The sequence below is a fragment of the Parasteatoda tepidariorum genome, chromosome 6 (assembly GCF_982258835.1).
Source record: "Parasteatoda tepidariorum strain Cologne lab strain chromosome 6, Ptep-v5.0, whole genome shotgun sequence".
NCBI lineage: Eukaryota > Metazoa > Arthropoda > Arachnida > Araneae > Theridiidae > Parasteatoda > Parasteatoda tepidariorum.
This window is the reverse complement of record NC_141760.1, coordinates 107292133-107314930: the sequence shown is the minus strand read 5'-3', so window position 1 is coordinate 107314930 and position 22798 is coordinate 107292133. Positions and strand designations below refer to the sequence as shown.

At 29.6% G+C, this 22798-nt stretch overlaps 1 protein-coding gene across 2 annotated transcripts in view; it reads right to left on the bottom strand.

Annotated features, from left to right (window-relative positions):
• Positions 1-16888, bottom strand: part of RhoGEF2 (Rho guanine nucleotide exchange factor 2) — a 96143-nt gene extending 79255 nt beyond the window's left edge. For both annotated transcript variants that reach the window (XM_043049516.3, XM_043049517.3), the window contains exons 1-12: positions 16464-16888; positions 14358-14431; positions 13289-13390; positions 12248-12297; positions 11700-11757; positions 10746-10906; positions 9502-9582; positions 8528-8656; positions 6872-7198; positions 5055-5255; positions 1311-1451; positions 569-685 (exon numbers count right to left, since the gene is read on the bottom strand). In XM_043049516.3, the coding sequence (XP_042905450.1) occupies positions 569-685; positions 1311-1451; positions 5055-5255; positions 6872-7198; positions 8528-8656; positions 9502-9582; positions 10746-10906; positions 11700-11757; positions 12248-12297; positions 13289-13390; positions 14358-14431; positions 16464-16495 (1473 nt within the window). In that variant the 5' untranslated portion in view covers positions 16496-16888. The remainder of the gene's footprint in view (positions 1-568; positions 686-1310; positions 1452-5054; positions 5256-6871; positions 7199-8527; positions 8657-9501; positions 9583-10745; positions 10907-11699; positions 11758-12247; positions 12298-13288; positions 13391-14357; positions 14432-16463) is intronic.
• Between the last annotated feature and the right edge of the window lie 5910 nt (positions 16889-22798).

The window sequence follows — 22798 nt, the reverse complement described above, 5'->3', positions numbered from 1 at the left end:
AATATGATATATCAGTAATACTACTTCACTAATCCAGTGAAATTTTGATACAAAACATAATAGTACAGAAATTTTTCTGAAAAATGCTTGCTTTTTCCGCCTAAATAAATTTGACTTACATATACAGCGATCAATATACAAGATAGACAAATGGAATTTTTTTATAATACTGGATGAATTCAATTCTTGATAACAGTTGTCAAGTTGACAAGTTTCACTGTATTTATTTACTCTAAGAATATGGCCAAAGAATTGTTTTATCATCATGGCTTTATTAAAGAGAATCCTATCATAAAAAATTATTTTACATCGGTGCATTCAAGAAACGTTTTTTTTTCTTTTATTACACTGCTGGAAATAACTCTGCCAAAGAATCTAAGTATTAATAAATCAAGAGCTCAGAAAGAAAGAAAATATATAAATTAGAAATATAAAAAAATGCTAAAAATATTAACTAAACAGTGATGAATAAATACTGTTCAATGTTATGACAGTGAAACCAAGCTTAGAAAGAGAATAAATTATAAATAAAAAACATTTGCAAAATAATAAAACATTAACAATATACCAGTTCAGTATCAGAAGAAAGGTCTTCATCTTCCATACATATAATATTGGTGTTCTGGTTCAGTTTCGAAATTAGAGGCTGTATACCAAAATCATCAATAGTCTCTTGCTGGTTAAGCTGTAAAATGTTCATAATATAAAAATCAATCTTAATAGTTCAAAATTGGTTAGCCATAAATAAAAAAATGTTTTTCAAACAAAATTCTCAAAACAGTTTTAGGTTTTGAAAGATTGGCAAAAAATTGCTATTAGTGAGAAACATGCATCCAATTTGGCTCTAATTTTATAGCGACTTAAAGGCGAGAGACAAGGGTAATTTTAAATCTAACACAGAAAACAAACTAACTTCCCAATAAAACATTGAAGTACTTAATAAAAGATTTTTACTAGAAAAGAGTGCAAACTAATATTTTAGATACCTAAAAATCTATTAAAAAATATAAATATAAAAAATAAGGTCCGAAAATTAAAAACAACTTTAAGACCCAGAAAATCAACATTATGGTTTTAATGCAGTTTTATAGATTTTAAGAATCAATATTAATGTATCTGAAATTAGTAAAAAATTCTTGTTTTGATTAGATTTGTTTACTATTTCTAAAAAATCTTTAAGAACACAATTAGGATAAATTGGAAGCAATTTCAACAGAAATGTCTACATGTAAAAAGGCCATTACCATAAATTTAATTTATATCAAACACAAACTCCGATTAAAACAGCATTTTAAAGCTGAAATACTAACTTCATCCAACTGATGTGTGAACTCTTCTACTTTCGGTAAATCTTTTGGTATTTTATTACTGTCATTCAGTTCAGTAGGACTTGGGGGAGGGGAAGGACCAGGGCTTTCGATTGCACTATCATGTTGACTTAGTGATGAAAGCTGTGAGAGAGAAACATGTTATTACAACTTCAATAAATAAATCAGAATTAAATAATAAAACTAAATATATCAAAAGTGAAACAAGTGAAAAACTAAATGTGCAAATTTTGTAGTATCAAAATAATTGAATTAGAAAATTTTATGAAACTGAATATAAGCATAAAAAATAAAATTTCTGTAACTATGTGTTTATTTTTAAAATATAATGCATGGATATTAATAATTCCTCTAAAACCTGCACTTGAGTTAAGTATTGGGACTAACTCACTCAACTTGGAATATATTCAGAGATGCCAACTGCTCCCAACACACCAAAATAATCTTAAAAAAATTTTTAATAACTAAAATTTACAAATATTTGACTAATTTTGCTTACTTTTTAAGAGAGGTTTTACATGATTTAACTATAATAAAGTGGCGAATTGTATAAACCTCTGAATTATTTAGAAACAGTGAATAAAACCAAATAAATTGAATTTATTAAACTAAGAATCACAATTAATAAACTATCACTCGAAAATATATATTAGCGGCCCGGAGCAAGTTGGCATATCTGTATATTCCATAAGGAAATAATTTAAGAAATCTTCTCACTGTTAGCCTAACATGAAAAATACACTGGAAAAAGAGGGGATAAGTATCACATGATTAATAATAATGTTGAATGATTAAGAGATTCAATCAGCTTCATGCACAATGTGAGGCGTGTACAATTTGTATTTAATATACAGTCAAACCCCTCTATAGTGAACCTTCAGGGGACCGAAGTTACGGTTCACTATTACCGGAAGTTCACTATATCCGTTACGTAGACAATTTAACTAATGGTTCCCAAACTCCTCCCTTTTATTACACATAATTCAAATAAATGACTGGAAAATATTATGCAGTAGTAAAAAATGTGTTATTTTTCATTACTCTTCGTCTTGCGTACAAAAAAAAAATAGTAACCTTTAGCTGATGAGCAATCTTCAACATCAGATATGGAAACACTTCCCAACCCTCAGATAATTTTTCCTGAATTTCTGTTATTCCGCTTTTTAAACCTGTTTAACCTGCCATTCGAGCACATAAAAGTAGTCTCATAAAATCGCTTAGCAAATTCATCGACATTTGTCCAGATACTGGAAGATTGCGGCTTCTAAGATTGGTATAATGCTTCAGTAATGCTTGTTCAACATCCTTGTGATCTGCTTTTCTCAACTTCCTTCCGCCATCTAAATTTTTTTCATGAGCAGAAATTATTAATTGCCTGTTTTTCCATATGTTACAAACTGCAGATTTGGATAGTTTACATTCCATGCAAATATCAGCTTTATTGCATATATTTTAAATTTTTCTGATTATGCCCATTTTATCATCAATGGAGAACGTTTTACGTTTACTGTTAGTCATAGTTAAATTTGAGACACTTGTTTGCAGGATTTTTTTAATTGAACTGACAGCAAAAAGGAGTTGAAATGAGGGGCCTTATCAACACATATTAGTGTCCAACCCTTTGACCAATAATGAATAATTACTCATTCCCTCTGACAGAAAATGCATATTGATCCCCCTGACAACTTAAAGGTGCATCATCTGCCAGAGTTGGAAACATCTGCTTGGTTTGTTTAGGGATGGGAAAGTGAGATAAAGGAAGCAAACAAGAAAAAATGCTTATCGCTACATTCCCCTCTATAGATGGTTTTGAAAATCGGTATATGTATTTAATTTGAAGTAGAAATTTCAAAATTATTAAAAAAAAATGTTTTTAAAAATCAGTCGAAGACAGAAGAAAGTTCATTATATCCAACTTCCTCACTTTTTTGGTTCACTATATCCACAAAAAATAACATTATCCGTGTATAGCAAGGCACGGGACCGAACATTTCGTTCACTATATCCGGGAGTTCACTATAAACCGTGATCACTATAGCGGGGTTTGACTGTACCAGCCTTGGTAAACAAAAATATTAAATTACACTCACCAAATTTGTGACACCCTTAAATTTAAATGTTATTTCAAAAAACGATTCTTCTTTGTCAGCACTACAGCCTAGTTCAGGCCAAGGCTCTCTCAATTATATGCCTCCAGGCAGGGTGACTTTGAGCTAGATTTGTCCACCTGTTTATTCCCAACAATTTTAAGTCCTTCTCAACAACCATCTTGTAGCTGGTCTCCCTCTTCCTCTAGTTCCTTCACTTTTCGAAAAAGTAAGTTTTTTTAACTAGGCCCAAATCTTCACGCCGAAAAACGTGCCTCAGCCATCTGATACTGTAGGACTTAATAACCCTCAAAATATTGGGTAATCCATATTTATTGTATATCTCATGATTACATAAACTTCTCCAAATATCATTTTCCTTAACTGCTCCAAAAATTGACAAAAGGATCTTTATTTCAAAAATGAGTAGTCTATTTTCCTCTGTTTTATTAATGGTCCAGGTCTCGCAACCATATAGAACAATTGCTCTGATTAAGGTTTTGTATAGATTTACTTTTGTACCAATGGAGAGGAATTTCATTTTTAATTGGTTCCTCAGACCACTTATTAGCCATCCACTTATTAGCCATCAAAAGTCTGTTCCTAACTTCAACCCTTATCTCATTTTTGTTGGTAACAAGCGTACCCAGATACTTAAACTGGGTAACTCCTTCAAAGGTATAATCTCCAATTTTGAGTGACTGTACATGATGTACTCTAGAGTAGTGTTCCCCAACCCCGGTCCGCGGACCGGTACTGGTCCGTGGATCAAATGATACCGGGCCGCCCATTTCATTGAAACTGAATTTAAATTCCTAGGTTTATACCCCTAATTAAAAATATCTGTGTTTCATTAAAATTTTATTTATTTAAAAAAATGGGCCCCCAAAGGTAGTTACATAAATTTTTTAATGTTTGTAATGTAACATTGTCTCCGATTACCCCCAGATGGAACCGTCGCATTGCAAAGAAACAAGCTCAGGGTTCTCATAGTTTTAGCGTTCTAGTAAGTTAAAATGTTAAATCACTTTAAATTTATTTTTTGGTGTAACTGTATTTTAGTTTGAAGACATGTTTAAATACACTTAAATTTAAATTAATAAATCAAAATAATCTAAAATATAAACAATCAACGATCCCCCCCCCCCCGGCGGGCCGTGGTAAAATTATCAAACGTTGACAGGTCCGCGGTGATAAAAAGGTTGGGGAACGCTGCTCTAGAGCTTACTACCCAAAAATTTGTTTTTTTTCTACATTTACTGCTAGACCTATATCCTTGGCAGCTTTCTCTAGGGCAGTAAATGTCTCCACCACATCCTGCATTGTTCGCCCAACTATATCAATGTCATCTGCGTAGGCTAGTAGTTGTATAGATCTCTGCAGAATAGTGCCTCTAGTGTTGATCCCTGAATCTGTTATAACTTTTTCAAGGCCAATAAAATGTAAGACAGAGAGTCTCCTTGTCTAAGACCCTTCTCGGTATAGAATACTTCTGATACGCCAGGCATGAGTTTAACTCTGCATTTTACAACGATTGCTTAGCAAAATCATTTACGCTCACAAATACATCTTAGTAAGGGTAACAGAAACATATGAGGTATGTGATAAAATCAATCTTATGATTAAAAAAATAACTTACCTGAGATGCACTTGGAAAATTAAGTTTTGTTTCGAGATTGGACATAAGGTTTCTATAAAAGCCCTGGGGAGGTGAGACAGAGCTTGGAGACCTTCGCAGAGGATCTGGGCGAGGACAGCCATTGCTTTTTTGGCACTTTATATTCTCAAAGCCTCTCAACGTTTCAGGACTGGAACTTTGACGAGTATGCGTGGGCTGTGGCTGAAATAAAAATTTAATTTTAGCAATGCCATTGTAATGCTTAAACATAAGAAGTATCTAAAGTGTCTCTACTACATAAATCTCAATTTTTTTTTTTACTACAGTTAAATTTTTTTTTTCAAGAAACAATACACATAAAGAATTTTGTTACATATCCTTTTGCTACAGAGACATAAATTTTTAAAAAGATTCACAGAAATTTTTTGCCAAAAGTATACAATTAAAATATTTTCAAATGATTTCTTGTTAGATGAATGAATGATTCAATATTTAGATAAATAACAATTAACTCATAGTTATCTGTAATAGAGACTGAATAGTTATAATATATCAAATAATAATAAAAGTACAAACAATACTATATTTTTTGAAAAAGCAGTTAATAATCTCAATAATTATGGCTATATTTTTTATATACATGATATAAAATATAAATCATAATTACGTGTATTATCCTTTGGTTTCAGAGATGTAAGTTATTGAATGAATAAACTTGAGCAAGGGATTTATAAAGATTTAGAGAAGTTTCACCAAAAACCTAACATTGAAAGATTCTCAAATGATTTCTGATTAGAAGCTTGTAAAATAAAATCTATGTAAAAACAGTTTTGTCAATTACACTTTTTACGTCTGAGTCATAAATTACCAAATTAAAGCTTCAGCAAAAGATTGGTTACGATTTGCAGAAATTTTGCCAAAAGTGTATCATTATAAAATTCTCAAATGGTTTCTTATGATTTGTGTTCTGATTCAGAACATAAAGCGTTATTTTGAAAAATTATTTGAAAAGTTATGCTCAAGCTTTTGAATTTATAACTCAAAATGAAAAAATTATAAATTTGGCTATTTAGTCTCAACCTTTTGAAACAAAACATTAAAATTTCTGATAAAAGGAAATAGTCTCAAACTCGCAAATTCACAAACAAAAAAACAAAACCAACAGTATTATTTATCTGTTGGACTAAAAGAACTTGATGAAACATAAAAGGTAAAAACTTAAATTATTGAAAACTGTAGTTTAATTTAATAATTGCTTTAAACTACCCAAATAAATTTTGAATATTATATTCTAATTTAAACATTATCCAGGGTGCATAGCCAAATTATTCAACAAAAAATAAACACCTTTTAAGCCTTTTTTGTTTTGAAATTTTGATTCGTGTAAAACGAATGGTGTTTTCATACGCTACGGACTGACAATACGCCGAAATAGATTGGGGTTGAATTAATTGTGAAAACGTTGAATAGAACTGTGTCTTTTCTCATAATTTGAAGCGAAAATCAACATGGTAAAGGGAAAATCTCCTATTGAAAAGGGGAAAATTAAGCACTTTTTAGAAACACCCAATTAAAAAAGCACCTTTAGGGGCTTTTAAAAAACAAAAATTTAAAATAAGCACCTTTAAGCACTTTTTAAAAAATGCTACGCACCCTGTTACCTATAAACAACCTATTGGCAAGCAACACTTTCGTCATATTCCTCATTATTACACTTAAGAATAAAGGCGAGCATTACATTTATAAATGCTTACGGTTTTTGTATTATGTTAAGCCAAAACACCATAAACATTTTAAAGTTAAACTCAAGGCATAAAAAATATAAAGCTACAACATACCCATGTTGTGGAACGAGGGTTCAAATGCTTGGCGAGGTTCTCCAGAGATGTGGATATTGATTGTTTTTTATCAGGCGACACAGGCTTATTTTTTTCAACATCATTACACGGTGACAATATGACTTGATACTTAGTATCACTAGAAACAGGTGCGAGAGGAATCACAGGTGGCGATGTCATTGCTTGGCTAGCAGGCAATAAAGGAGCTGATATCTGATGTATGAGTGAACGATTGTGAATCCCATGAGACGGGAATGATATTGACCGACAGCTTTCACGGTCATGAAAATGGCGACCTGAAGTTGGCGATTTAGGCGACCTTGTAATCTGAAAATAATGTAGAGTATAAGTAGTAGTTTTCTTCTTTTTTTTTATGAAATCATCATGTACAAACATATTTATTTTGAAAATGTTCTTAAACGACATAAAATATAAAAAAAATTTACTTAAATTTAATCAAAACAAACCCAATTAAGAAAAATTTAATCTGATATATCATTACGAATATAAAAATTCACTATTTTTTTTTAAATCACCACTCAGCAGATATCCAATTGCACCTATCTTTAAGTTTTAGTTACGTAAGAGGAACACCTGCAAATGTATATTAAACACCATAAATTACTTAAATGAATGAGAATCAAATTATGATAAATGATTAAAATCTCTTATTTTTAAAATTTTTAGAGCTCTAAAGTAAAGAAATTTTTATGTACAAATGAATTATTAAAAATAAAAATATTTATAAAAATATTTATTATAAATATTATAATAAAAAGAATTATTAAAAATAAAAACCGATAGCTTTCATGATCAGGAAAATGGTAACCTGAAGTTGGCGTTTTAGGTCACCTTGTAATCTGAATATAATTTAGAGCATAAGTAGTAGTAATTTTTTGGAATCATCATGTACAAACATATTTACTTTGAACATGTTTTCAAAAAACATAAAATATAAAGAAAGAAAATTTTAACACAAATTTAGTGAAAACTCAGGAAATAATTGATTTAAATTAATAACAGGAAATATTTCTTCAAAAATAGAATTTTTTTTTTAAATCACCACTCAGGAGATTTGCAATTGCATACTGCATTCCTCCTGCAGGTGTTCCTCTTGCAATTATCATGCAAGAGGAACACCTGCATCATGATCTTTTTAGATGATCATAACACAATCCTGGTAACTGAATAAACAACTGCTATGTATATGCAGAAAGGTGCACCTTAAATCTGTCATGGCTCATAGCTAAAAATCCACTCATTGTTTACAGAGTAGAGAATAAAACATTAGTTTCCAAATTTAAAAGCCACTCCTTTAAGGCAGATGATTTTTGTCATTTTTACAAAATCTGAATTAATTTGAACCTGATTTAATGTGAATATTAGATTCACAAAATGTATAGATATTTATTATTTCACAAAAACAGGATTTTTCACAAAGTCTGAACAAACTTTTACTACTTTATTACTTAATTTTAAAAGAATAATAATTATTGTTAATTTAATAGTTCAAATTTAATGCCATGCATTAACTAGAAAATATCAGAAAAATGTTGCCAAAAAAAAATTTAAATTCCTAATATAATAGAATTTTAAAGCTATAAAATTTAGCAATTAGCAACTGACAAAGTTTATGTTTCAAACTATAATTCTTACAATTTGCTCATGCTGTAAGCCGGTTAAATTGCACAACTGCTCCTCTAGAGTTTTCACTCTTTTCACAGTCCCATTTACTTCAGCACGCATCTTCTCAGATGGTGTTTTGCTAAATTCTTGCCTTAAATTCTGAAATAAGATACAAGATCATATGAATAAACATAGTTCTATTTAGAAATATGTATATTTAAATTTAGAATTTCTATCTCAATAACAAGTGAATTTTTAAAAAATCAAAATAATAAAATTCATTTCAATTATACATAAATAAGATCAAAATTTCATCCACACATGAAAGTCTTTAAAAAATTTTGAAAAATCTCTAAAAATAGATTTTATTCTGCACTTAATTCAAGGTTGTGGTATAAAAAGATTATCAATAATATTAATGGTTTTTATTATTGAGAACATGATTAAATAAGAATATAATTCAATTTTTAAGTGTTAGGAAATATGTTATGCATATCTCAGCATGACAACCAGTATTTCATATTATTTAAGAGTCAGTTTGAGTAACTTTACGGAATTTGATTATAAATATTAGTCAGTATTTGTAATTGTGCACTTAATGTGAGATTTTTAGTAGTGCAATAAACTTAATAAGTACTAATAAAATTTTATTGTGATGTAAAAAAAGTTCTTTACATAATTTTAAAATTAGCCTTTGCTATACTCCTTTATGCAAAATAATGAAAGACTAGAATTATTTTACACTCTTAAATTCACTAATTTCCTTTTTCTTCCCGATTGTTGCTTTTTAGTGTTGACATATTTAAAAATTATAAATTAATTACCTTGAAAATACTAATTAGATTGTAATTAAAAGCTGCTTTAAAAATTCTTTTAACATTTGATATTTTAGTTTAAATATATTTTTCTCATTTTATGATTCTTTCGTTTTTCCATGTTTTTCTTCTCTACTGTGAAAAAAAGTTGCCCTCCCAATATAAAACAAATATATATTGCATACCAACCTCAAGATAAACCACTTCTTTTTCAAGCATTTTCCTAATAGTATGTATTCGACTATTAGTCAGTTGTTGTTGCTTTTCAGGCTGCGATAAAGGACAAATTTTAATTTAAAAGAATTAATGATTTGTTTCAAATTGAATTAAAGTACAATATCACGCTAAACTAGATATAGTATTAAAATAAAGCAATAGGCAAAATAAAATTCTTACTAGCATATTAGTACACAATAAAACAAGGTTCATACTCAAAAAGATAAAAATTTCTGGTTACTATTCTAGGTTTTTCAAGTCAATTCACATAAAATTCCAGGCAGAAAAATTTTTTGTTACAAAATTAAATTTATATTTAATAAAAATTAATTATATTTAATACAAAAAATAAATAAATAAACATAATCATATTATTATATAAATTAGATTATTACAAATGATTATAGAATTTTTTTTTTACTAAAAAATAAAATGGAAAGTAAATTTAATAAGTCAATGTCAAGGTTTAAACTAAACAATTGAAATTAGAGATTTTAATAATCTGATTTTCTAAAAAATAAAATAATTGACTTAAACTATAAATGTAAAACTCAATGATTAAGATAATTTTTTATGTTTTAGATTTCAGAATGGGCAGCTTTAAAATAATTATAAGTATAAGGGGGGGGGAACTACATTTTAGACTTAACATTTTTTGAAATGACAAATTTAAATCATATAAAATTTGCTGCAACACATGATTAAAATATTAGATAAGTTAATTATATAGTATGGTTACATAAGTGAATATTGGTATTTTATCAATTGAATAATCTGTTTTCTTAATAAAATAACTCATGGGTACTGAAATTTCAGTAAAACGTAAATACGGTAAGATAGATAAGAAAACTTCTCTATCGTGGGCGCTTGTGGACAGTCCCTCAAATCATACTTTAAAAAATTTTGAATTTTCATTTAATTTTGCCCTTATTTAATAAAAAAGAGAATGATTAATTAATTACATAGTAATAAATAATAAATTTTCTTAATCATTTCTAGAGAAAATTGGATAAAAACTGTTCAAAGTCATGCCGAAATGTTACATGAAAGAATATTAAGCCTTAGATAATCAGGGCAATACTCTATGTCTTTTAAAAATAGAATCAAAAACACATTTTTTACAAACTTCTAATGTAATACATGAAAAATGACAAATTACTTAAAATTGTCAAAGCAGTAACAAAAATTTTTATTTGTCTATGAATACCATTACTTACATCAACAGGTTGTGGTCCTGTAATCCGCTCAGAACAATCTGATTTATTTGAATTCATGACACTAAAGTTAGTTCCAGGTAAACTGAAAGAATGTTGCGGACTCAAACCCTTTCCTTGACCCGGAGGCTTCCCTAATAAAGTCAAAGCGACATAGGAACCAGCTAATAAAGAAAAAAAATAATAAGATAACATTAAAAATAAGGATTAAGCATGAAACAATGAAATACTGACAATGTTTAGAGAATAAAGCAATTGTATTGAAAAATACAAAATCTCCATTTGGGTACTAGTAGGATATACTTTGTTTACATATGAATGTTAAATTCTTTAAAATTTAAATAAAAGCACATTGAATTGAGTAAGTTTAACATAGTAATGCGTGCCTCCATTATGTACTGAGTAACAGTACAAACTTAAAAACAGCCATGAAAATCTTCATAAATGGAATTAAAGCAACAAAATCTGAAGGCAAATACTCGTTTGGAATATCTTTAGACATAAAGGGAGTTTTTGATAGCATTATGTACTGAGTAACAGTACAAACTCTAAAAACAGCCATTAAAATCTTTATGAATAGAATTAACACAACAAAATCTAAAGGCAAATATTCGTTTGGAATATCTTTAGACATAAAGGGAGTTTTTAACAGCATCGTTTAAAAATATATAATTTGAATCGGGTATGATCGAATAACACGTTGACAAATCTCATTGGAAGTTTTCTCATCAATAGGCATATCACATATAGATAATTGATTGTGAACAGATTAAATTAAAGCTATCAATTAAAATACACTTTTAAAATAAAAGTATTTGCTTTTGTAAAAATATTACTATCAGGTCAATTTCAATTAATCAAGAAATACATGATAATGGGTTATAATATATTATAAATTACTCCTATGTAAAATAATAATAATACGTAAATAATAATAATAAGTAAAAAATTTATTACATTTTATAAGCTCGACTACTTCTTGATGATTAGACTGAGTCACTAGTGTCCCGTTGACCTGTAAAATAATATAACCAATTAAAGCTGACGAAAAATAACAGAAAAGAAAGAGATTTAGAAGCAACAAATTTCTGTTAAAATAACAGGCCAAAATTTTGAAGCTGTAATACAATACATTATTTCAGCAGTTTTCTTTTTCTCTAAAAAAAAAAAAAAAAAACAGAAAAATATATTTTAATATTTTTAGAGAAATTCAAGAAATTTTTTGTCAAAAAAAAATTTACTTTGGAAAGGCAGAATGCGTTTGCAAGGTTGCAACCTTCAAACCAATCAGACTAGAATTAGGTAATTTTAGACTTAAAATGATTGGGAAGAGCTAGTGGAATGATAAAAAAAAATTATGACTGCAAATTTAAACCCATAGAATCAGTAGATTCTTTTCATAAGTAAAGTTGATACAAAATAACACTATGTTAAAGAGTAATTACATACAAATATTAAAAGCCTTATTGAAATACTTTCAATTTCTAATAATGAAAGCAACATACTTTAATGATTCGATCTCCTTGCTGAACTCCAGCTCTGGCAGCAGCACCATCTAAAATGAAAGGAAGGAAAAGAAACAGTTTTATTAAAGTAAAATAATATTGTACCTTTTTGAATAAAACTCCAACATCTCTCTTAATTACAAAAGTATAAATTATATTTATAGGAACCCATGTAATATTTATAAACAAAAAATGCAGCATCAAAAGTGTCATTAAATAAAAAATACATAATATTTAAATAAATAATATTAATTTTCCAATTTAAAAAATTTACTGACTTTTATATAACTAATTTTCAAAAATTATTTATGTATGAAGTATCATAAGTAAATAAGATAAGTATTATAGGGTGTATTATAAGCTAAATTTCTTAGTAATTGAAATTGAATTTAATAAAATAAAAAAAATTACAACTAAATTTATACATAATTTATAGCTGAACTTGATAATCAACTCTGTGATTAAATAAAATACAAATATATTTAATTTGAATACTTATAAAGCATAGATATATGCTTTTATTGGAACTGATTTAAAATATATATATATGAATATATTCTTTTTAGGCATGTAGCTTAAAAATAGAAAAACAAAAATACAATTCTACACTAACACAAAGAAAAATTAGAAAAACATCAAACACCAAATAAAACCTCCAAACAAAAACAAATCAGGGAAAAAAAGAAAAGAGATAATTAAATACTAGAAATTTCAGTTTAAAGGGAAAGCGCTCAGTGGAAAAACAAAACATTAAGATATAAAAATATTTAAGAAAACATTAAAAGTATACATTTTTTAAATCAATATTATTAAAAACAGAGAATTCAACTTGTCAAAGTTGAATTTCAAGAAAAATATCCATATTTCCACAGCTAGAATTGGATGTTCAAATAAATATTTTTACTAATTAAAGCATTTTAAATGCATTAGATATACACCAGATTTAGGAAATGAATAACACACATACAAACACCATTAACAAATACAAGGATGCAGAAATAAATAAAACAACTTAAGTATCAGTTGAGATTTTAAAATTACCATCTTTAACAGACTGCACAAAAACTGGATTATCACCAGAAACGGTAAGCCCATAACCTTTTTCATCTTTTTGAATTATCACACAACGCTGCACCATAGGATCTATAAAGCAAACTAACTATTAAAACATTTTATATGCTTGATTTACTAAAATGAAACATCATTACAGAGCACAACAAAAATATTTTTTCTTTCAATAATATTGAAATTAAATAAAGAACCAAAGTTACTTAAATATTTACTTAATTAAATAAATAGAACAATCAAAAATTTACTGCAGTAGCATATATACTTAATATAATAATTAAAATATATATGAAAATATGGAGTACAAGCAAAGCATAATAAACATTAATAAGCAAATATTTTAAATCAACTCTTTCAAAGCAAAAAAAAGCTCCTCCCTCCCTTCCAAAAAAAATCATCTTTTGAACTATAATAAGGGTCAAAAAAGTTGCTTTGAATTTAAAACAAATAGATTTCATTGAAAAAATTTAAAGTTTGTTACAAAATTACGAAAGTATTATAAAAATAAAGAGACAATCATAAATTTTTTAAAAAAAATTAAAAATAAGGGACCATTTAATAAATTAAGAGCTTTGACTCCTGTAATTTTCATAAGTATTCTGCAATTCTATAACTGCAAGAAATAAAAATGGAAGTTAACTATATATAATAGTTGCCATCTTTGCATTTATATGAATAAATTATTTTTTCTCATTAATTCAGACAAATGGATATCTACAGCAATTTACATTATTGGCATACATTTTGGTTATACATGCCTTTTTTTCATACATTAATTTAAAAAGCACAAAACAAAGGATAATTTAAAGAATTAATTTTTCACAGACACAATCTTACATAAACTTTTAGATTTAAAACTTCACTATAATACTTATTTTACCTTTATATTAATAAACTTTACATTAATTACCTTTATATAACCAAACTATAATAATGATAATAACATAACAATTAAAACAGATTCACTGTAAAAGATTAATAAAAAATTCATATAGCAAATGAATTTGAGTGTAAAATAATCAAATTATAAAATTTACACTACCTTTGGAATCATTTAAATCAATATTAAAATGATTGAGATCATCTCTATACAAAGTGGATTCAGTTCTACTTATCCTAAAAAAGAAACAAAAAATATAAGTTGAATTCACAAAAGTAGCATTAAAGTAACTTAAAAAGTGACTAAAGAATTTTTTGAAAATTTAACTGATTTTAAAAAAAAAAATTCAAAAACAATAGTTTTCGTAACAGAAGAAATCAGAACTCAGAAAGAAGAACTTATCTAGTAGCTAGCAGTCAACATGAAAAATGGCATTGATAAAAATTTTTTGAGAAAATCTTTCAAAAATGACACTGTAAAAATACTAAGAATTGACTATAAAGTCTAATTGTTACATAATTTCACAAGAAAGAGAAAGTTCAGAAATAACTACTAAAAGAACCAATTTTGTTATATCATAAACTACAACACAAACACAAAAAGGATTCCAATTTATCTTATGTAGCCAAAGAATGAAATTACTCAAAATTGCAATGCTTTTAATTTTTGGTTTCAGTTAAATCTCGACAATATAATCTATAAAAAAAATATATACATTTTAGAGGAATTAAATTACGATCTACTCATACTTTAACAATAAATTCAATAAATTTAGTTCAAAGACTACATAAAATCTTGTGAACTTCTCATAAATATTTATGAAGATATAACTATTTTTATAAAAAAAAAAAATTAAAAAAAAACTTATTTTTTTGTCTGAAAATTTTTAGTTATCCTTAAAAAATATTCAATAATCAAAATTTTAAATATAATTTTTTGAGCAATTTAAAATTGCTGCTTAAAAAAGATAAATAATAATTGTTAAAAACTGCTTTACACCTTTAAAGTTACGAAATAATCCTCCAATTGTTTCTTGAGAAATTTTATAAAAATGTCAAAAACTGAACATATATATAATAATAAATTAAAAACTAATTAAAAAAAATAGACTTTACAATAATAGCCACATAGCATAGCTACAACCATTATACTAATCAAAACATTCCCTTCATAACTATTTTGCTAAAAATACCATGTGATTTTAGAATTTTTCCTTGCTAACGTCTAGGCGAGAAACTGCATAAAAGATATACAACAAAATTAATAATTTGATGTAATTATATTTTTTTACTTTCTTATTGTCTTCTGAAAATCTGTACACATTTATTATTTATATTATATTTAATGTAACTTCTCTTTATTTCTAATTTTTCCTTGTTTAAAATTAGAACATAGACTTTATTATATTCCTCCATTTTCGTCAAATGAGCAGGATTGACCACTTAGTGAACCTAAAGCTTTAATTAAATTTGTTTATTTTTGTTAATACTTAAATAAGGATGAATAATATTATTGAATATTATGATTAATATGTAATATAATAATACAGTTAGGTATCTCTGTTATATTTTTGAAATTTTTTAAGACATCAGCAAATCATTAAAGTCGCATAAATATTAATTAAGTCTACAAGACATTATTTTAATAATTATTGCATATAAAATTCAAACCATTCATGAACAAACAAAGAAATAATTCATTATAATATCAAACATAATTCATTATATTTCTTTCACATTTAAAAACAAACGTAGTTATATGAAACAAAATTTGAACATATAACGCACAGCCTCATAATTACGTAAATTTATTAAACATATGAAACATCTTAAGAGATGACATTATGTTACATAACAAAACAACATTGCAGGAATGTAAACAAAAGTGTACCACTCATTTTAGAATACAAAAAGAATAGAATCAGAGATAAGATATTTGAATGCAAAATACACAAGACACTAGAGATAAGTAATCTTTAAAACAAAAATATACAAATATTATTTTAAAAACTGATACTTTGATATCTGTGATCAGAATTACGTCTATTACCTATGGCATATCTTTCAATGAGAGACCCTATATGTTTACAATTGTTAATTTAAAATGAATCAAACTAACATTATTATGGTTATTCGGATAAATTAAACAGTATATCTAATAGGAATATTAGATTTTTAGCTCCATTTGGAAATCAAATAAATTTGGACGATTGTTTGAGAAATGTAAACATTGGCAAAACGAGATGAAGGAAGAGAAAGAAAAACTTACTTTTTAGATAAAGTAGGAGACGGCAGGTCCATCCTTATTAACAGAAATCAAAAGGAAAACGTCTTAAATTAAAACTCATTTTTCCTTGACAGAAATAATCGGTATTGTTAGTAAACAACGCCTTCAAAATAGAAACAATTCATCGATAATATGGCTGACATTTACATTATGAGGAATCCTGGGTAAAAGGTCACAAACGTAGTCACAAAAAAACTTGATTATTTTGCAACCAGGAAAATTTTTCAACTTAAGTAATTTATTTAAAATAGTTCAGATTTGTTTACTTGCTGGTTCGGTATTTAAATATTTTCTTAATATTTTGTTAAAAATTGAACTTATTGTCAGCTAAAAACTTGCTTTTCATAAATAACACAAGTGGGGATCAAAAGCCAACCATAAGTGCAGTTAAGCGAAACAGTATCTGCGTCATCTTCACTCCACTAATTTTGAATCTAAACTAATTGCTAATGCTGATTTATATTAATATTTTAAAATAATCATTTACCATTACAAAATAAATTTTTTTAAATATTGACATTCATTCTTACACGTAATTTTAATTCCGAAAAATGATTTTTGTATAAGGAGGCATTCACACTGCCTAGACATTGTGCAAATATTTAGCGAATCATTCTCACTGGCTGCCTTTTTTTCACATACGAACATTTTTCACATTCGCGATCGTAACACTCGAATACACCATCAGGAGAAAAGACTGTTTCCATGTCTTGACCTTCCCCTTACATTTCCTCCTCCACTCAGTCGTATGGGAATGATGTTATTTTCCTCATCCATAATATTTATTGCATTTAATTATTGTCCCGCAGTGGACTGATCGTTAAGACACGGTTCCTAGCAGATCACCGAAGTCAAGCATCACTGACTGTGGTCAGTGTGCGGGTGGATCCCCACTTGGGTCAGTCTGCGTAGGGACCGAGGGTGTGCGGTATTGGTCCTCGTTAAACTGTGCTACCGTAAAGTGCTCGACTTCGCGTGCAGGTCGTTGGGCTACCGAAGCGGGGGTACCATCCCCTCCGTAGAGGATCAAAATTGTGATGGCATGTCTTTGGATCATCCTCAGGGATGCTTCCCAGACCGTCGCCAATAGCCCATTGTGCAGCTCTAGTGCGACGTAAATGAACTACAACAACGGCATTTAATTATTAAAAATATTTTCTAAAATTCTCACGACGCTTTCTTTAAGAATTATGTTTAATACAGTTTTGTCCTTGCTTAAAAATTCTTATTCTGTTCGAAAATCAAGACGGAAACTAAAATTCTTCCAACTCCTATGACTATCCACATGCTTAGCAAAGAATGACACATGAAAGCAAGCAAAATGTTGCCATATGCAGAGAGTTCTGCTCTGCGCCACCTGTAGCCCATTTCGATCACCAAGGAACAAGTGGTCAAATTTTCATGAATATAAAAAAAAACTGTTTTGAGGCTTGCGAAGAGGTTATCCCTTTCTCAAACGTACACATACGTACTCTTCCTTGCTTCCCAAGATCACCTTACTTATGAGGGAACATAAACATTCAAGCCGAAACAGTAAAGTGGCTCCATCCCGTTCGCATTGTGCGTTGCATGCGAGTTTTTCGTTAGCCAAAAAATATCACAGGCAATGAGATTGCTGGTATGATGAGCTGACAGCTTAAGTGCTATGCGTTTGTGATCATCACACGGGCATGCGTATATAGTGGGTTAATCTCATTGAATGCGACAACCTGATTACCAAATTTTTTTCAGGTAATGAGAATCTGATTTCATCAATCAGATTCTCATTCGCATTTCCCTGTTTGCATCAGCCAATTTTTCGCATGCAGTGAGATAGGTAGCCGGATGTAAGGAAAGTAACCTATCTTTTCTTTTTTATTTGTCTTGGAGAAGTTAGCGACTTTTCTTATATTTTTTACAGTGTGATTCACTTAAGTGGTATTAATATCGTAAGTTATAAAAATGGATTTTGAGACAGGCATATATGCAAAATAAAAATATTTGCTCTGCGAATCCTTCCTAGTCAGTTAGGATCTCACCTATATTCACCTTGCTAGGATCTCACCTACTCCGAATTGCCAACTCATGCATGAGAAGTGTCCTCGACTTCGATAACGGCATCTTTTCTTTCTGAAGCCAATCGGGTCTGCGAACACAGCACGTATTATATAATGCTGCACTTCGTATAGCATTATATAATACGACTCGATGGACAACCTTTCCACTCCTTTTCATGGAAGCAGGATTGAGTACATTAGCTTCACGACATAAACGGCTTTCAGTAAAATTCTACTTTCGTCACATCTCCCTTCAATTATCATCTCCAACTTAGCATCACCTACATCTCCACTTCATTCATCCAGCTTTCCACAAGGTTAAATGACACCGCTTATACCATTCATGCATAAATGGATGACCAGCGAGCAGCAAGAACATTTTTCAAGATAAAACTATTAAATACTACACTCCAACTCAAATTCCTTCAAATGTTTAATTTATCTAGATGATTTACCATTTCAAACTAAAATTTTAGTCCTGCTGCAGATTCGAATCATGTTTGAAAAGTTTCGCCATCAGAATCTTTAAAAGTGTATCGTTCTGGCAACCGATGAATCCAAATTATCAAACGAAATTGGAGTGGGAATCTGTAAAATTTACAGTACTTCAGGTCAACTTCCTCCGCATACATCGGTCTTTACCGTCGAAGGACTGGCCATTTTCCTCGCCCCTCAAACACTGCGTTATAGCAACGACCACTATATTTTTCTAACGGACAGCCGTTCAATCCTCCTGTCTTTCACCAGTGACACCCGAAAAAATCTTCGAGAATCTCTTTTCTTCTTCTTTACCAAATTGCCAAATTGATCCAAAGCAAATTGCTCTTGACCAAATTTCTTTGGGTTCCATCTCAAACAAGTATATATTCGTCGTTAAGCAGCCGAACCAATTTTGGGTCGACAATTTATGTTTAACTCTGTAGCCTTCTAATTTTGAACCAATCCAGAAGACAAGGAAACTCATGGATCAATACCCCAGAGGTATGATTTGTTTTGGGAAGATGGAGGACTTTGAGACTCGAGAGATTTAATGTGCATCAATCACCATATACTACACGAGGAGTCTTCGACCGGTGGGGATCGAACTCACGAACTCTTAGACATTGGCCCACTGCCCTACCAACCAGGCTATCCCGGCTCTCATACAGGTATAAAGGAAAATTAATAAGCAGACCAGCTGGCAAAACAAGTGCTAAACCAAACTATTAATCACATCCCTCATCACCTCAAGACCTGAGCCAAGCATTCCTTAAGGAAAATCTCGGTGAAGAACTTAGTGTACGGAAGGGTTGCAATTACTCCCTTTCCTTTTTTCACCTTGATGGATCTCAAGATTACCGTTTGCTGATCAGCACCTGAAAACTTGACGTACTAATTTCCACGCTTAGAATTAAATCTTTTCCGATTAATACGATCTTACATAAGTGCAAACTTGTTCCATGCCCAAATTGTCTGGGTTGCGGAGGTGTCGACATGAACTATCACTCCCTCTTGGAATGTCCCTCATACCAGAATGCTTACAAATATCTCTACCAATCCTTATCTCTTCAGAATCCAGCATTTTCCGATATCCCGAACTTGCCTTTTAGTTCTCGGACCAAACTCCGATCCCTTGGCAAATTCTTCTAAGCCACAAACCGTTTCTGACTTTTCATTAAAACAGTTTCTGACTTTTCATTACAACTTTCTGTTATCTATTTCCTCAACCATAAGATTTATTGGTAGAAATACAGAGCTATAAGCTAATACTAAAAGCTTGTCGCTCTTTTCTTCATTCCAAATAAGAGAGATTGCTGGAAAATAATGTAGTTGTTGTTCATTTACGTCGCACTAGAGCTGCACAATGGGCTATTAGCAACGGTCTGGGAAACATCCCTGAGGATGATCCGAAGACTTGCCATCACAATTTTGATCCTCTGCAGAGGGGATGGCACCCCCGCTTCGGTAGCCCGACGACCTGCACACGACCTGTGACGAAAGTAGAATTTTACTGAAAGCCGTTTATGTCGTGAAGCTAATGTACTCAATCCTGCTTCCATGAAAAGAAGTGGAAAGGTTGTCCATCGAGTCGTATTATATAATGCTATACGAAGTGCAGCATTATATCGAGCACTTTACGGTAGAACAGTTTAGCGAGGACCAATACCGCACACCCTCGATCCCTACGCAGACTGATCCAAGTGGTTACCCACCCGCACACTGACAGCAGCCAGTGATGCTTGACTTCGGTGATCTGCTGGGAACCGTGTCTTAACGATCAGTCCACTGCGGGACAGAAAAATAATGATATTGTTACATTGCAGAAGTAATTCTTCCTGTTTGTAATTTATGTTGAACCCTCTTCCTTCTGCAATAAATTTCACACTTGTTTAAAGAACCTGTTTATTTAATCATTAGACGATAAATTATGTAGTGCGAGTTTATCTGCACAACATCAAGTTGCGTCCGCGACAGGATTCGTTCCTGCAATCTTCTGATTGTACCGATTAATGTATAAAAAGGAAAATATTTATGTGTAAAATTCGGAATCAATGTCAAATATCGCATTCAAACATGAAAAAAAGTTCTACTGCAAAATTAATTAACTCAAACAAATTTTTTTTTCAAATAAAAGATGTGATAAATTCGAAATTGATGATAAATAGTTAAAAAAATCCCTGTCGTTCACGATCGGGAGCTCTATAAGGAGAACATTTTAGGTGAAGGGAAGAGTCCAAAATGATATTTCTTTTTAAAATTTTGGATATTATTCGGAAATTTTTTCAAATTTAAAAGTCATAATTTTTATAATCTTTAAAGTTTACAAGGAATACACTTAAGGAGCACTTAAGACTCTTTCCTTGAAATCTAGATGGCACATGTCTCGGACCAAATCAGAATAGAGTTACGCAATTTAACAATGCTGAACAGACTGTATTATAAACCCTGTCGGTAGCAAAGAAAGTAAAATTGCTGTGCATACTGATTGAAATATGATTTTAAAAAAAAGACTTTAACTTCAACTCCAAGATCACTCAACTCTTATCTTGTAAATAAAATCGTTGATACTGGACAGTATTATAAACTAAGTCTGATGCCAAACGAAAAAAGGAAAATCAAAAAGAGAAAAACGAAAAAAGACACGCTTTCGAAGTTATCGGCCTGTGTATGTTGAATTGTAGAATAGAGCGACAAGCTCTTTGTTAAAGCTTACAGCTCTGCATTTTCATTCACTTGAGTATACACAAACAAACTAAATTTCTAGGTGGTAATAAAAAGTAAATAATTCGATCATTACATAAAGCCCACATTGAACTACTTTAATTTGATTAAAATAGTCTGAAAAAGTTGTAGCATTTTTTTTTCGATGGTTCGATCTGGCATATATGCATTTCCGTATTGTCTTCCGTACATAATTAAAATGATGCATTATTGGAGTCTGTAATTGGGTATAATATGAAAAAAACACAACTACTTCGATTTAGTAGGAACAACATATGACGCAATGCTAAACGAATGGAATTTAGTTGTTGTTTATTTAGTTATTGTTATTAGTAGTTGTTGTTATTTGTTTTAGTTGTTGTTGTTTATTTAGTTGTATTTAGTTTCAATAACTTTTCTTTATAATGCAATAAAATCTGGCGAGCAGCTATTTAAACGATCGAACACTTCGTTTGTTTATTTGTGGCTTGAAGTTAGGCTCGCAGAAAATGCCGTTCATGGGTTAAATTTAGTAGGAACAACACAACCTGTGACGTAGGCTATATTAAACCCAATTAGAACAATCTTGGACACGATTTTGATATCGAGCAAATTTTTGAAACTCCCATGTTCAAAACTGGTTGAAAATGTGCCTTATATTTTTAAAAAAATTCCCGAAGTCCACTGATACCTAAAAATATTAAATGCAAATCAATTTTCTAAAAAAAAAAAATAGTTTAAATGTGTCCAACATGCGTGAAATCGTCGAAAATGTGATGTGGTTGATATTATATGAATTTTTATGAAAACTCATAAATGTAGTAATAAATATACTTTTTTTTAAAAAAATTTCAGCATAATTAATCTTATTCAAATTCTTTTAATTATTACATAGAAAGCTATAATTTCAATTGTTTATTTATTTATTTTTATTCATAATTTTTTTCCAGATTGTAAGATATTTTTATACTGTATGATTATTTTTATAATTCACATTTCAGTCATGAAACAATATCCACTAGACTCAATAAGATACTTATGCCACAAAACGGTGCAAAAGGGTACTTGAATAACTTACAATTTTTCATTGCAATTAAAAAA